At 44.2% G+C, this 16,372-nt stretch overlaps 1 protein-coding gene across 1 annotated transcript in view; it reads right to left on the bottom strand.

The window, feature by feature from the left end:
• Nucleotides 1–16,372, bottom strand: part of LOC134969333 (C-signal-like) — a 398,632-nt gene that overhangs the window by 182,377 nt on the left and 199,883 nt on the right. Inside the window, exon 4 of the mRNA XM_063945239.1 lies at nucleotides 10,076–10,240. Coding sequence (XP_063801309.1) covers nucleotides 10,076–10,240 — 165 coding nt within the window. The remainder of the gene's footprint in view (nucleotides 1–10,075; nucleotides 10,241–16,372) is intronic.

Here is a 16,372-nt window from a genome sequence, read left to right as displayed (position 1 = left end):
CAGGGGTGTCAAACACAAGGCCCGCGGGCCAAATCCGGCCCGCCAGACCTCGTCTGATGGCCCGCGGTGCCGCCGCCAGCCTTGCAGCCTCCCCTTTTTTTTTTTCAATGAATTTACTCCGTGCCTTACCTTCCGGGACCTGGCCCGACTTCTTCCTGCCCCGCACTGCTCCCTGGGTGTCGGACGTGACGTCATCACGTGACGTCCGCCCGACATCTCCAGGGATCAGAGGAGCGCGCGGACGCCGCGGAGAGGAGCAAGAAGAAAGAAGTAAAAGAAAGAAAGAAGTAAAAGGTAAGTAAAGTAAATGGAGGGGGCAGATGGCTGGGCACTATAAAAGGGGGCAGATGGCTGGGCACTATAAAAGGGGGCAGATGGCTGGGCACTATAAAAGGGGGCACATGGCTGGGCACTATAAAAGGGGGCAGATAGCTGGGCACTATAAAAGGGGGCAGATGGCTGGGCACTATAAAAGGGGGCAGATGGCTGGGCACTATAAAAGGGGGCAGATGGCTGGGCACTATAAAAGGGGGCACATGGCCTTGTGTTTTCCATATGTTTAATAAACAGTGTTTGGCAATATTTGTATGTTTAAAAAAAAATTAATGTTTGTTACCAAAAAACATTTTTCAATACATTGTACAATAATTGTACATTTGAATATCTACTTGTCATTATTCTGACTATGTTTCTGCTTTCAGAGCTAGTTATTACTTACATTATTACAAAAAACAGTAATAATTGAATGCAGTGACATTAATTTATGATAATAAAGAGTGGACACATAGACCTACAGATACAACCGGCCCTTTGATGGGGACCAAACTGCTGATGCGGCCCCCGATGAATTTGAGTTTGACACCCCTGCCTTAGTCCCTCGATGCAGTGAGCCTGTTGCCAGCAGGTCTCACTGAAAATAAAAAACCTAAAACTAACTTTTATCTAAGAAGCTCAGGAGAGCCCCCTAGATTGCACCCTGCTCGGTCGGGCACAAAAATCTAACTGAGGCTTGGAGGAGGGTCATAGGGGGAGGAGCCAGTGCACACCAGGTAGTCCTAAAGCTTTCTTTTTGTGCCCAGTCTCCTGCGGAGCCGCTATTCCCCATGGTCCTTACGGAGTTCCCAGCATCCACTAGGACGTCAGAGAAAATGGCTGTGCACCAATGCTTCCCATCAAATCTGATGGAGCTTGAGAGGTGCTGCAAAGAGGAATGGCCAAAGATACTGTAGGTGTGCCAAGCTTGTGGTATCAAATTCAAAAGACTTGAGGCTGTAATTGCTGCCAAAGGTGCATCAACAAAGTATTGAGCAAATGCTGTGAATACTTATGTACATGTGGTTTCTTAGTTTTTTATTTTGAATAAATTTGCAAAAATCTCAAAAACACTTTTTTCACTTTGTAATGTGTATTATGTGTGTACAATTTTGAGGGAAAAAAATAATTTATAAAAAAAATAATTTATTCCATTTTGGAATAAGGCTGTAACATAACAAAATGTAGAAAAAGTGAAGCGCTGTGAATACTTTCTGAATGCACTGTATACTCCCTATCACATGTACACACAGACACATCCGGGGTCAATTTTGTTTGGTGCCAATTAACCTACCAGTATACAGTATTTTTGGATTGTGGCAGTAATGCTAACCATTACACCATCCATACTGCCCATTAGAATGTAAGCTCTCAAGAGCAGGACTCTCTCTCCTCAAGTGCTTTTCCTTATATTATTATACTCCATACTCCCTATTTTGGCACCTAACCCTTGGTTGCTGCCGCAATGCTGCTTATTGGAGTGTTATGACCAATGATGCAAAAATGTTTATAAGCCATGTCCTTATCCTGCATTGTCTTATACTCAAAGGACCTTATTCAGTAAGGATTGCAGATTCTGCTTTTTAGCAGAATATGCCATCCTTGCAGTCGCGAGCTTAGCATGTGACCCGCCACCCACCACTGCGATCACGTTGTAATTCCGATCGCACTGCAATTATAGTGTGGTCACATAAATTATGGATGCCTCCTGCCAGCACAGCCTGGCTACGATGGCAACAATCCCTCCGCCATTTTCTCAATCGGAACACACGCAGCCACTCCTACAATGCCGCCGGCTTGCCCCTGTCTCCTCGCCACCGCCCCAAAAATGCTTGGTCGCCCGCCCCACGAATGCCTCTGCCTGTCAATTAGGCAGAAGCGTTCTCAGTTAATTCGATCCAAAACGCATTAACTGCTCACGCAGGACAGGACCTATGTGTGTGCAGAGCGCGCCTTTCTCAAAAACTGTTGTTTGCAATGCAACCTGAATAAGGCCCTAAGTCACTGTTTTCTTGTTCTGCACATTTGTTTATGTACTTTGTTAAGCACAGCAGAACCCTTGTGGTGCCATATAAATAAAGGATAATAATAATCAACATTCTAATGTGTATTCACATCAAAATTACTTAAAAATAGAGATGTGCGGCGGGCACTTTTCGTGATTTGTGTTTTGGTTCTAATTCCCGGCTCGTGTTTTGGATCTGGATTGGTTTTGCCAAAACCACCCTTTCGTGTTTTGGTTTTGGATCTGGATAATTTTTGAAAAAACATAAAAACGGCTAAAATCACAGAGTTTGGGGGTAATTTTGATACTACAGTATTATTAACCTCAATAACATTCATTTCCAGTCTATTCTGAAGACCTCACAACTCACAATATTATTTTTAAGCCAAAAGGTTGCACAAAGGTGGCTGTATGACTAAGCTAAGCGACACAAGTGTGCGGCACAAACACCTGGCCCATCTAGGAGTGGCACTGCAGTTGCAGACAGGATGGCACTTACAAAAACTAGTCCCGAAACAGCACATGATCCAAAGAAGAAAAAGAGGTGCACTGAGGTTGTTGTATGACTAAGCTAAGCAACCCAAGTGTGCGGCACAAACACCTGGCCCATCTAGGAGTGGCACTGCAGTGTCAGACAGGATGGCAGATATAAAAAAAAGGCCCCAAACAGCACATCATGCAAAGATGTAAAAGAGGTGCAAAGAGGTAGCTCTATGACTAAGCCAAGCGACACAAACAATTGGCCCATCTAGGAGTGGCACTACAGTGTCAGACAGGATGGCACTTTAAAAAACTAGGCCCCAAACAGCACATGATGCAAATAAGACAGAGGTGCACCGAGGTTGCTGTATGACTAAGCTAAGTGAAACAAGTGTGCGGCACAAACACCTGGCCCATCTAGGAGTGGCACTGCAGTGTCAGACAAAATGGCACTTTAAAAAACTAGTCCCCAAACAGCACATGATGTAAAGAAGAAAAATAAGTACACCAAGGTTGCTGTATGACTAAGCTAAGCGAAACAACCACCTGGCCCATCTAGTAGTGGCATGCAGTGGCTGAATGTTGAAAGTGGTCAACAATTTTTCAGTCCACTGACAGCATCTTCTGCACCCCCCTGTCATTTTTCAAAAATTTTGCAATTGGTGGACTTATAGGGCAGTACCTCTGGACTAATACAGAAGTACCTCTGGACACATATGACAGTGTCAGACAGGATGGCACTTTAAAAAGCCATGCCCCAAACAGTACATGATGCAAAGATGAAAAAGAGGTGCAACGAGGTAGCTGTATGACTAAGCTAAGCAACACAAGTGTGCGGCACAAACACCTGGCCCATCTAGGAGTGGCACTGCAGTGTCAGACAGGATGGCAGATATAAAAAGAAGGCCCCAAACAGCACATCATGCATAGATGTAAAAGAGGTGCAATGAGGTAGCTGTATGACTAAGCTAAGCGAAACTAACTATTGGCCCATCTAGGAGTGCACTACAGTGTCGCAAAGGAGGGCAGATATATAAAAAAGGACCCAAACAGCACATCATGCAAAGATGAAAAAAGAGGTGCATTGAGGTAGCTGTATGACTAAGCTAAGCCACACAAACAATTGTCCCATCTAGGAGTGGCATTGCAGTGTCAGACAGGATGGCACTTAAAAAAAAAAATAGTACCCAAACAGCACATCATGCCAAGAAGTAAAAGAGGGCAATGAGGTAGCTGTATGACTAAGCTAAGCGACACAAGTGTGCGGCACAACACCTGGCCCATCTAGGGTTGTCACTGCAGTCCCACTGCACTAATGGCGGATACCGGATGCACGTCTAATACCAGCATAGTTATGGCCTCAGTAATCTGCTTTGCAACAGGGTATATATATATTTGGCAGTATCACTGGAATTATATGGCTGTACTACTGGACATATACGGCAGTATCACTGGTATTATACGGCAGGATCTGTGGAATTTTATGGCAGGATCACTGGAATTATACGGCAGGATCACTGGAATTATACGGCAGTACCACTGGAATTATACGGCAGTACCACTGGACATATACGGCAGCACAGGGACACCACCACTGGACTGATGCAGGACAACACAGCACCACTGCAATGGACTGGACTTATACAGCAGCACTGGACATATGGCAGCAGAGGACACAACCACTGTGACTGGACTGATGCAGTACAACACACCACCACTGGACTGATGCAGCACAACACAGCACCACTGGACTGAACTTATACGGCAGCACTGGACATATGGCAGCAGAGAACACCACCACTGTGACTGGACTGATGCAGCACAACACAGCACCACTGGACTGGACTTATGCAGCAGCACTGGACATATGGCAGCAGGACACCACCACTGTGACTGGACTGATGCAGCACAATACACCACCACTGAACTGATGCAGCACAGCAACACTGTAAGGGACTTATTATACAGCAGCACTGGACATATGGCAGCAGAGGACACAATCACTGTGACTGGACAGATGCAGCACAAGACACGGACACTGAGGACACTGAGAGGATGGAGACACGTCCTCTCTCTACACTCTCCAATGCCGGAGTGAAAATGGTGGTGACGCGCGGCTCCTTATATGGAATCCAAAGCCAAAGAGAATCTGACAGCGGGATGATGACGTTTTGCCTCGTTATGGTTTCCGAGTCAGGCGGGAAAACCCGAGCTTGACTTGGTTCCGGGCTCGTGACTGAAGTCCGGTAGGGTTCGGTTCTCTGAGAACAAAACCTGCTCATCTCTACTTAAAAATGTGTGGCTCTTTTATATGTTAACCTCTACCACATTTAAGTAGATACAGTAGGTAGCAAAATGTGGTATGTAAAGTGCAATACAGTGGCATATCTATAATGGGTGCAGTGTGTGCGGTGCACACAGGTCCCTGGGGTCCAGGAGGGCCCACAACGTACACCCTGCACCCATTTTTTAAATAGTCACCCCTCCAAAGTCCCCCACAGGTGGCAGCATCTCTTCGGTAAATGGTGCGGCGGCCATTTCTACGGAGATTTGCATATGCTGTCGAAGTCAAAAATATTACATAGAGAACATCCAAACTCCACACTGATGAGTCGCTATGCTTGCGAATGCGCACAGCGTGCACAGCAAAATATGGTAACATACGCATTTACACAGACATGCCACAAAGATATATTCAACACATATTTCATACAGCACATAAACTGAACATATCAAGTACTAGACATTATAAGGTTTTAGATTATATAATGGAGTATAACGTCATGTACAGTATGTGTATTGTTGGAGCGGAGCAAGATGGATATGTCGTGCTTGGTGTCAAAATGATCGGAGGAATGTGTATGTTAATTTGGTGCCTGTGGTTAGGTTGTAGCACATTGCAACAATTAGTTATGATTAAATGTATGAATATGAAGCCACAATTCAACTGGGAACAAAAGACATCCTGTGTCTTCAAGGCTGGACATTGCTTGCACATGAACTGACCAATGACTCATCATGAATGAGATATTTCCCTCCCCTGGACCAATAACAGAAGACCCAGTCCCAGACCTATACTCCCCCAACATAGACAGTGTATAGCTGATCCCACACACAAGAAGTCTTGTTTTTCCTGGGTGCTGTTCGAGATGCAGTCTGCACAGTTCCTGTTTGTTTTTGCTGAGAGAGAGAGAGATATGGAGCGATGTGTGCATTGAGAAAATATGGTGATGTATTGCTGGCTGTAATGAATTAGTTTGTAATAACTGCTTCCTGTGTAAATTGTAACCATGTAACTATATATATATATATATACTGTACATGTGATATATTGTATACATATCCTTTTAATATCAAATATATACATCAATGAGCTTTGGAACTCAGAAATGTGTGCGTGTACTTTTTTTCTCTTAAGGGATGTAGTGTTTGCAACGTACAGCGCACTTTTATCGTATATGGTAATAAGATGCGCCTTGCGTCAACAACATATATTAGCGCTGGCATTTTAAATATTTATTAGAAATTAAATTTGACCTTAACAATGCGCAGTAAGGAATCTGGGAAAATGGTTACCGCACCATTTTCCCTGAGATTTGCACATACGCAGTAGAGTCTGGGGAAGGGTGGGGGGGTTGGGGTGGGGGGTAATTCAGACCTGATCGCTCACTAGTGTTTTTTTGCAGTGCTGCGATCAGATCAGAACTGCACATGCGTATGCACGCAAGGCGCAGGTGCATCATACAGGTACAAAGCAGATCGCCGCTCAGCGATGGGTTTGTGCGAAGAATCCATTCGCATGGGCGATTGCAAGGAGATTGACAGGAAGAAGCTGTTTATGGGTGGCAACTGACCGTTTTCTGGGAGTGGTTGGAAAAACACAGGCGTGTCCAAGCGTTTGCAGGAAGGGTTCCTGACATCAATTCTGGTCCTGGACAGGCTGAAGTGATCGCAGCGACTGAGTAAGTCCTGGGCTACTCAGAGACTGCACAAGATCTGTTCGCACAGCTCTGCTACACATGCTTTTCGCACACTTGCAAACTTAAAATACACTCCCCTATGGGAGGCGACTATCTGTTCGCAGCAGTGCAAAAAAATCCTAGCGAGCGATCAGGTCTGAATTAGGCCCTGTGTCTTTTTAGTGCTCAGACTCTATGCTGACAGGCGCTGGCTACAGAGGATGGGGTCCAGATGTAGGAGGTTGCACACAGGCCTCCTCCTCTGTTAATATGAAGCTGGTGCAATACAACACATATGAAGCTGGTGCAATACAACACACAGTTTTTAAAATGTCAGAGAACTGAAAAGTGTAAATGTATGAATGTTTTTTTAGTTTCACTGCCAAAAGGAGCAAATGTGCAGCAATAATGAGAGCTTATGCTTTTGTTGGGTTGGAATACATACTATTCAAGATCCCAACCTGCCCACCAGAATGCTGCCAGCGGTGGCGAGCGGTACCAGTCTACGTGCGGGCTCACTGCGCTCGCCACGCTGCAGGCTCGGTGGCTCACTACGCTCGCCACAGGTTCTATTCTAACTCTGTTGGTGTCGTGGACACTCCCAAGTGAGAATAGTCCCTGCGTGCCGGGATTTTGGCTGTCGGTATTGTCGGCTGTTGGGATTCCGGTGTAAGTATCCTGATCGCCGGGATTCCGACAGCTGGTATTATTGCATCCCGTTGGGTTGGATACAAATGATCGACAGTTATTGTGTCAACATGAGAATGTAGACATGTTCTGTCAACATTCACCTTGTTTACATGCTCAATATGTTGACAGTGACCACGTCAACTTTCATCATGTCTACAAGGATGATATAATGAACTGTCAAAACATTCCCTGGTGGCCCAGTACTATCTAACCTTAACCCTTCAGGTGGTGCCTAACTATTGGTATCCTCAGAACAGTGGTCAGGGAACAGGGGTAAATTACCCCAAATGGGGTAAAAATTTAATTCCTGGGTTAATGGACGATTGCGTTGCCGAGAAACAGCCCCGTCCAGCTCGCGATGTGACGTGCTGACTTCACACCGCGCTCCCTCCTGCCCACCCTGCACTGTGCTCCTGGCCGCCCTGCACTGTGTTCTTGGCCGTGGTGTGACGTGCTGACATCACACCACGCTCCCTCACACCCGTCCATCCTGCACTGTCCTACCACCCGCGGCCCGCCAACCCACACACAGAACTTGAAGTGTTCTGTGGCTGAACGCTGACGGAGTTCCGCAGGATCAGACAGTGGCCCATATACCAGTGGGAAATTCCCACTGACATTACTGAAGTGAGGGTGTGACCATCTGCCTCCTAAAAGTCATGTCCCCCCCCCCCATCCATCTTTCTTACATTCATTCTGGTGCTTTGGGCAGAAAACCCATTCATTGCAAAAAAATAATTGGCGGGGGGAAAAAAGAAACCAAATACACACACACACACACACACACACACACACACACACACACACACACACACACACACACACACACACACACAGTATCTCAGAAATGTCTATAAACAGTGATAACCAGTATATATGCACAATAATATAGGATTTCCTTCCTTTCAAATCAAGAGGGCAACGTCGGCGTATCTAAATATATTTTGGGGTAAAAGGTAAAAAAGTTCCCTGACCCCTGCCTTAGAATGTCGATATTTCACATGGCGATATTGTGAACCTGTTGACAGTTTAAACCATATTGACAGTCTGATGTCAACATTATGAACCTGTGAATATGGTTTACGGTACATTACTGCACCCGGCAGTAATGTCCTGTGAAGTGTGATGGTCTCAGAGAGGTGGCACGTACTATTTAATCTGCTGAGAACTCCAGTTTTACGATGAGGAACATGTATATGGACTTCTGTTAGTGACTCTTGTCACAGAAATGGATTGTGGAACGCATGTGAACTACCTCCGACCGAGTGGAACGTAAAATGTGACAGCACTTCCGGTTCCGGTTGTGACGCACATGCTCGGCGCATAGAAACGGACTGTGGAAAGCATGCGGAGCACTTCCTGTCTGTATGGAACGCAAACCGTGACGTCACTTCCGGTTCCGGTCGTGACGCGTATGCTGGGCGCGAGGACGGCGCAGATCAGCGGGAATTGGAAGCACCTGTTTCCTCTTAATATAAGGATATTTAGAAGAGCATAAGCCACGCTACTGAGGAAGGACTTTGGTCTGAAACGCGTCTAGCGTGGCTTTAGGAGGGATACCCTGCGTGGCTTTAGATCTTGGGTTTGATACAGCACTCGCATTCCGGAAGTGAGTGTTGGAAAATTCCTCGGACATCAGGAACTTACCTATGCGGTTTTGCCAGTGGGGAACCCGTTATGCTGTATTTTTGTCAAGTGTTTGTAAGTGCATATTTGTATTAAAACTTTGGTTGTCTTTACATACTTGCACTATCTATATTTCTTTTTTATGGTGCCGTGTACTTCACCATGGAGTCTGCATGAAAGACCTATTACAACCCTGGAATTGATGCACCCGCTAGATGCTGTATTTGCCATTTTGGGAATTATATCAGGCTCAATCCAAAATTTGTGTTTGTAAGTGGATCTCTTTAATAAAATCTGAAATCCTTTTTAAATAAATACAAAAGAAGCAGAAAAACCGTTAACTCCTGTTGGGGAGCACTCAATTTCAGACTGTCTGAAATTGAGTGCTCCCCAACAGGAGTCAACTGTTTTTCTGCTTCTTTTGTATTTATTTGATACCAATTTCTGACTCTGGGGAGCACCACTGAGGGTTAACGTACATATACACCATATAGGCAAAGAAAAGCCCCAAGGTGTTTGGTTACCTCACTATGAAGTTATTTCATTAACAGTACTCAGTTTTTTCAGACAATTACTATTTTTCGCTTATAATATTTGTTTTCAATCTGTGCGGTTCCCTCCATAAACCCTTTTTTCATCCTTTTTAAATAATCTGCACTATTATACATTTTTTCTTTTCACATGGTAAACTGTGGAAATCTACGGATTAAGAACAATCTGCTCTTATGTTGCTTACTTCCCTAAACGTTAAGTACTACCAATTGTTTTATTATTCACACTGGTGATAAGTGTTTCCGCATGGAGTTTTTTGAATATAAATTGTGAATGTGGTATTCTCCTTAGCGCTGGAGTGTGTATATCTATCTTTTCTTCTATTCAACATTATGAACCTGTGAATATGGTTTACGGTACATTAAATCTTCAAACAAATTATGGACATAATAAAATAATATGTAACTTTTCCCTTCAGAAGTTTCTTAGGATAGTTTATAGATGACTGTACCTTGCTGACTCTGTAGGATATTACTTGTTTGGATACATCAAAGGTTATTGAGGTTTTGTCAATCGAACCCAGCACAGAAGACATGTTTACCAGAGCAGCCCTCCTGCAACCTAATGCTTCATGTGCATGATCTGCTGCAGATTTTTTCAGCAATGGATAAAAAGCCTAAAATGAAATAAAAAATATAATTTAGGCAGCTCATTCTTTATTTTACGAAGGCAAATGTCCTATTGCACTAATGTTAAAGAAACAGAAATGACTGATGTAAGCCCTTTTTTAAAAAGTACATTAGAATAGACAGTGAAGCCTGGAAAACTGTTAGGCAAGGCTCATTTCAAGTGCCAAGCCTATTCAATTAGATATCCGTGATATGTGCTTAACATACCTCTAATATTAAAGGGCAGATTTAGCAAGGCTTGGAGACAGATAAAGTACCAATAAATCAGCTTCTAAATGTCATTTTTCAAACATATGTAAAATGACAACTAGGAGCTGATTGATTAGTACTTATATCTCTCCAAGCTTTGATAAATTCCCCCCCTAGGGATGCTAAGACCTATTCAGCATGAGACTATCTAAACATAAAATGGTGTCAACACTATATTAGCAGTAACCTGATGTGTGACGAACACCTACTTACTTGCTACCACACCGACAGGCACTATAGAATGGGGAAAATAATTATACACACATATATATATATATATATATACATACATACATAGATACATACATAGTATATAGAAACAATAGCGGTATGGCACTCCATTCAGGGTCACAATGTTAGTAGCCCTCTTTTTGGTCTTCATATGATAATACAAATACACAATCAAAAGTCCAACATAATTTATTAAAATGTTCTTCTCAAAATTTCGTAGGTACAATGATTGTTCTTCCCCTTTGGGGTCACAGTGGACATCACAGAGAAAAATCCAATGCGTTTCATCTCCTGGGAGACTTCATCAGGGATGTGTGTCTACAATTCCAAAAATACATACAATAAGTACATTATATAAAAAGACCATACATTAAAATGGGCACTTCTAATTATAAATCGACATATTCCCAAATAGAACAAAAAAGAAGAAAATAGAAGAGCTGGTAATGGAATCAATAAGAACGACAATATTCTTATCACAAAATTCATGATGGGAATTGAGCCCCAATCCTGAAACCATATGATCCTTTAGATTTTTTGCATACCTTAATAAACCCTATACGGGTATATGGTAGATGTAGGTAAAATCTCGATAGAGAAATTAAATCACACAACTTCATTCAATATCGTCACCTAATCAGGAGAATGTTCAATCAGAAGGGTACTTGATCAATGTTCAATCCAGATTTTAAAAAAATTATATAACTATAGGAAAACATTTTTTATATAAATATATAGGCCATGCAATTCGGTCAAACATTACACAAAATTTATACATTATTCAAAAATAGAAAAGGGATGACCAGTGTAGGTATAATGGAGATCAAAATATTCCACCCAAAGTCACCAACTACTAGTTTAGAAACAATAGCCTTTAGTTTTAAAGTGTACAAAAAGAACACCAATCATCAGTGTTTAAAAATGTAAAGGCTTTCACCTCTTTTTTTAGAATATGATTAACAACGCATATTACAGTATATCCCAGTATTAAATACAGTGCATATATATAATACCTATAAAAACAGGTATGGGGCAGTCACTATCAGGGAACAAATCACTGATCATATATTTTTAAAAATTACATCAACTATAAGAGAATACATTCCATCCAGGTGAAAACTTCCATTACATTAACTTACTTATTTGGTCAATTGTGGACTATACAAGAGTTCAAGTAATGATTTTCTCAATGGTGAATGTGAAAAATAAAATACAAAAATACACAACTCCTCAGAGTGCTTACCTCCTCACTGTTGTTCACTTGGATGTCGATCTGAAACGGAGAGACTACTCACAGTCTGAGATTATATAGGGGACCAGCAATTACCTCACTTCCTCCAATAATCCTATTGGTCTGTTAAAATTAAACTTTATAACATAGTATAGAGCTCATAAACAGAGATCACACAACCCCAGATGTTTATAAAGGGTCATACCCAAGCTGACTTCATATTAATAACCCCATAGGACCAATCAGATAGATCATATCCCGGGCATTATGATATCTACCCAGAATGCATAGCTGTCTGGTAACAGTGGTAACAGTGTCTCAGTTACCATGGTCTGACCAAAGCAGTAGGAACCAAACTATAAACCATTACTAGTCTATCCTCAATAGAGACAGGGAGAAGGGTTAGATTGCCCTTCTTAATGTATGATCAACTGTTAATAGATGACGAGTCCGCTATCTGGCGCTCTTCCGGCTTGCGTTCCACCACCGGCGGAAGGACGTTCCAACATCTGGAAATGGCCGCTCGTAGCCGGCCTAAGAAGGACCCGAGTTGTAATCAAACTCCGCTCGCTGGCCCAGTAAGGAGCCTCAACAATATCCCCTTTGGTGAACAACAATCCCATTACCCTTGGGGAAGCCTCCATCCCTCACCATGCGGTCCGGGCTCACGACTTCCGGCCTGCGTTCCACCACGCTGGAAATACCCGGAAGCCCTTCACATTGAATGTGTGTATCTAAAATTACCTGGTACTAATCTTTATGTTATTATAAATACTCGATTTACATTTAATTCGTGCATACACAAAACTTAATTAACTAAATATTGACTAAATTGATAATGTGTCCCAAGTGAGAACCTAATAATAAATTAATAAATTAAAATAAGGGATATAAATATAAAAAATAAGATTTTACTTACCGGTAAATCTATTTCTCGTAGTCCGTAGAGGATGCTGGGACTCCGTAAGGACCATGGGGAATAGACGGGCTCCGCAGGAGATAGGGCACTTTAAGAAAGCTTTGGACTCTGGGTGTGCACTGGCTCCTCCCTCTATGCCCCTCCTCCAGACCTCAGTTAGGGAAACTGTGCCCAGAGGAGATGGACAGTACAAGGAAGGATTTTTGTAAATCTAAGGGCGAGATCCATACCAGCCACACCAATCACACCGTATAACTTGTGATACACTACCCAGTCAACAGTATGAACAACAACATAGACTCAGTTCAACCGATAAACTATAACATAACCCTTATGTAAGCAATAACTATATACAAGTCTTGCAGAAGAAGTCCGCACTTGGGACGGGCGCCCAGCATCCCCTACGGACTACGAGAAATAGATTTACCGGTAAGTAAAATCTTATTTTCTCTAACGTCCTTGAGGATGCTGGGACTCCGTAAGGACCATGGGGATTATACCAAGGCTCCCAAACGGGCGGGAGAGTGCGGATGACTCTGCAGCACCGATTGAGCAAACAGGAGGTCCTCCTCAGCCAGGGTATCAAACTTATAGAACTTTGCAAAGGTGTTAGACCCTGACCAAGTAGCTGCTCGGCACAACTGTAATGCCGAGACCCCCTCGGCAGCCGCCTAAGAAGAGCCCACTTTCCTAGTGGAATGGGCCTTAACCGATTTAGGCAATGGCAAACCTGCCATAGAATGAGCCTGCTGAATCGTGTTACAGATCCAGCGAGCAATAGTCTGCTTTGAAGCAGGAGCGCCAACCTTGTTGGCCGCATACAGAACAAACAGAGCTTCAGTCTTCCTGATTCTAGCCGTTCTGGTCACATAAATCTTGAAAGCCCTGACCACATCCAGGGACTCGGAATCCTCCAAGTCCCGTGTAGCCACAGGCACGACAATAGGTTGGTTCACATGAAAAGATGAGACCACTTTTGGCAGAAAGTGAGAACGAGTACTCACCTCTGCCCTATCCACGTGAAAAAGCAAGTATGGGCTTTTATGTGATAAAGCCGCCAATTCTGAAACACGTCTTGCTGAAGCTAATGCCAACAACATGACCACTTTCCACGTGAGGTATTTCAACTTCACAGTTTTGAGTGGTTCAAACCAAGGTGACTTGAGGAAACGTAACACCACGTTAAGATCCCAAGGCGCCACCGGAGGCACAAAGGGAGGCTGAATATGCAGCACACCCTTCACAAAAGTCTGTACTTCAGGAAGAGAGGCTAATTCTCTTTGAAAGAAAATGGATAAGGCCGAAATTTGGACCTTTATGGACCCTAATTTTAGGCCCAAAGTCACTCCTGTTTGAAGGAAGTGAAGTAGACGGCCCAAATGGAACTCCTCCGTAGGAGCAGCTCTGGCCTCACACCAAGAAACATATTTTCGCCATATACGGTGATAATGTTTTAACGTCACGTCTTTCCTAGCCTTGATCAGGGTAGGAATGACCTCCTCCGGCATCCCTTTTTCCGCTAGGATCCGGCGTTCAACCGCCATGCCGTCAAACGCAGCCGCGGTAAGTCTTGGAACAGACAGGGCCCCTGCCGCAGCAGGTCCTGCCTTAGAGGAAGAGGCCACGGATCTTCTGTGAGCAACTCTTGCAGCTCCGGATACCAAGTCCTCCTTGGCCAATCTGGAACAATGAGGATTGTTCTGACCCTGCTTATTCTTATTATTCTCAACACTTTGGGTATGAGAGGAAGAGGAGGAAACACATAGACCGATCTGAACACCCAAAGTGTCACCAGAGCGTCTACCGCTACCGCCTGAGGGTCCCTTGACCTGGCGCAATACCGCTTTAGCTTTTTGTTGAGACGGGATGCCATCATGTCTATTTGAGGCGGTCCCTACCGACCCGTGATCTGTGCGAAGACTTCTTGATGAAGTCCCCACTCTCCCGGATGCAGGTCGTGCCTGCTGAGGAAGTCCGCCTCCCACTTGTCCACCCCCGGGATGAACACTGCTGATAGCGTACTTACATGGCCTTCCGCCCAGCGTAGAATCCTGGTCGCTTTTGCCATGACCACTCTGCTCCTTGTTCCGCCTTGGCGGTTTATATGAGCCACTGCCGTGACATTGTCTGACTGAATCAGAACCGGTTTTTCCCGAAGCAATTCCTCCGCTTGACGCAGGGCGTTGTAAATGGCCCTCAACGCCAGGACGTTGATGTGGAGACAAGTCTCTAGATTTGACCAGAGACCTTGGAAATTTCTTCCCAGTGTGACTGCTCCCCAGCCTCGGAGGCTTGTGTCCGTGGTCACCAGGACCCAGTCCTGAATGCCGAACCTGCGACCGTCTAGTAGGTGAGCACTGTGCAGCCACCACAGGAGAGATACCCTGGTCCTGGGAGACAGGGTGATCCTTCAATGCATTTGTAAATGGGACCCGGACCACTTGTCCAAGAGGTCCTATTGAAAAGTCCTCGCATGGGACCTGCCGAAAGGGATGGCCTCGTATGAAGCCACCATCTTCCCCAGGACCCGCGTGCAATGATGCACTGAAACCTGTTTTGGTTTTAATAGGTTCCTGACCAGGGCTATGAGCTCCTGAACCTTTTCGATCGGAAGAAAAACCTTTTTCTGGTCTGTGTCTAGAATCAGGCCCAAAAAAGTCAGACGCGTTGTAGGGACTAGCTGGGACTTCGGTATATTGAGAATCCAGCCGTGTAACTGCAACGTCTTCATGGACAGAGACACGCTGTCCAGCAACTTCTCCCGAGATCTCGCCTTTATGAGGAGATCGTCCAAGTATGGGATAATTGTGACACCCTGCCTGCGCAGGAGCACCATCATTTCCGCCATTACCTTGGTGAAAATTCTCGGAGCCGTGGAAAGCCCAAACGGCAACGTCTGAAATTGGCAGTGACAGTCCTGCACTGCAAATCTCAGGAACGCCTGATGAGGGGGGAATACCGGATCATGAAAGTCACAAACAACAGGGATCCCTTTGGAGCGCTCTAGAATCAACTGCAGCTGTTGTTCCCCAAAGGATGCTGATCAGCTAATCAGCATAAATATAGCAGACAAAAAAACAAAATCTTAGGGATTTAAACAGCGTTGTTACTTGAATGATTTTGTATACAGGTAGTTCTTATAACCCTGTGCAAATACCCTTTTCCGTTTCCAAAGAATGCGTTGTCCAGAATATGAATAAAAAGTGTATATTTATTTAAAAGTAATTTAAAAAAGAATCAATCCTTTGCTCATGGACAGAACGACTTTTAGCAGGTATGACAGTTCAGCATAAAGTTTCAACAAATAAGGGTTATCTCACCGGACCTCCCGGACACTGAAATTAAAGCACGGCCTTCCCCCTACTCCGAGAATATAGCTTTTACTCAGAGCTGTGCACTCGGGGGCTTTCCTGCCGCTAATCGTCCTCCGGCTTCCCGTGTCGAGACCAAACCCTGTATGCCGCTGAATCTCCTGCCCTGCGTCTCGTC

Source organism: Pseudophryne corroboree, chromosome 11 (genome assembly GCF_028390025.1).
Source record: "Pseudophryne corroboree isolate aPseCor3 chromosome 11, aPseCor3.hap2, whole genome shotgun sequence".
Taxonomy (NCBI): Eukaryota; Metazoa; Chordata; class Amphibia; order Anura; family Myobatrachidae; genus Pseudophryne; species Pseudophryne corroboree.
This window is presented reverse-complemented; position numbering and strand designations above follow the sequence as displayed.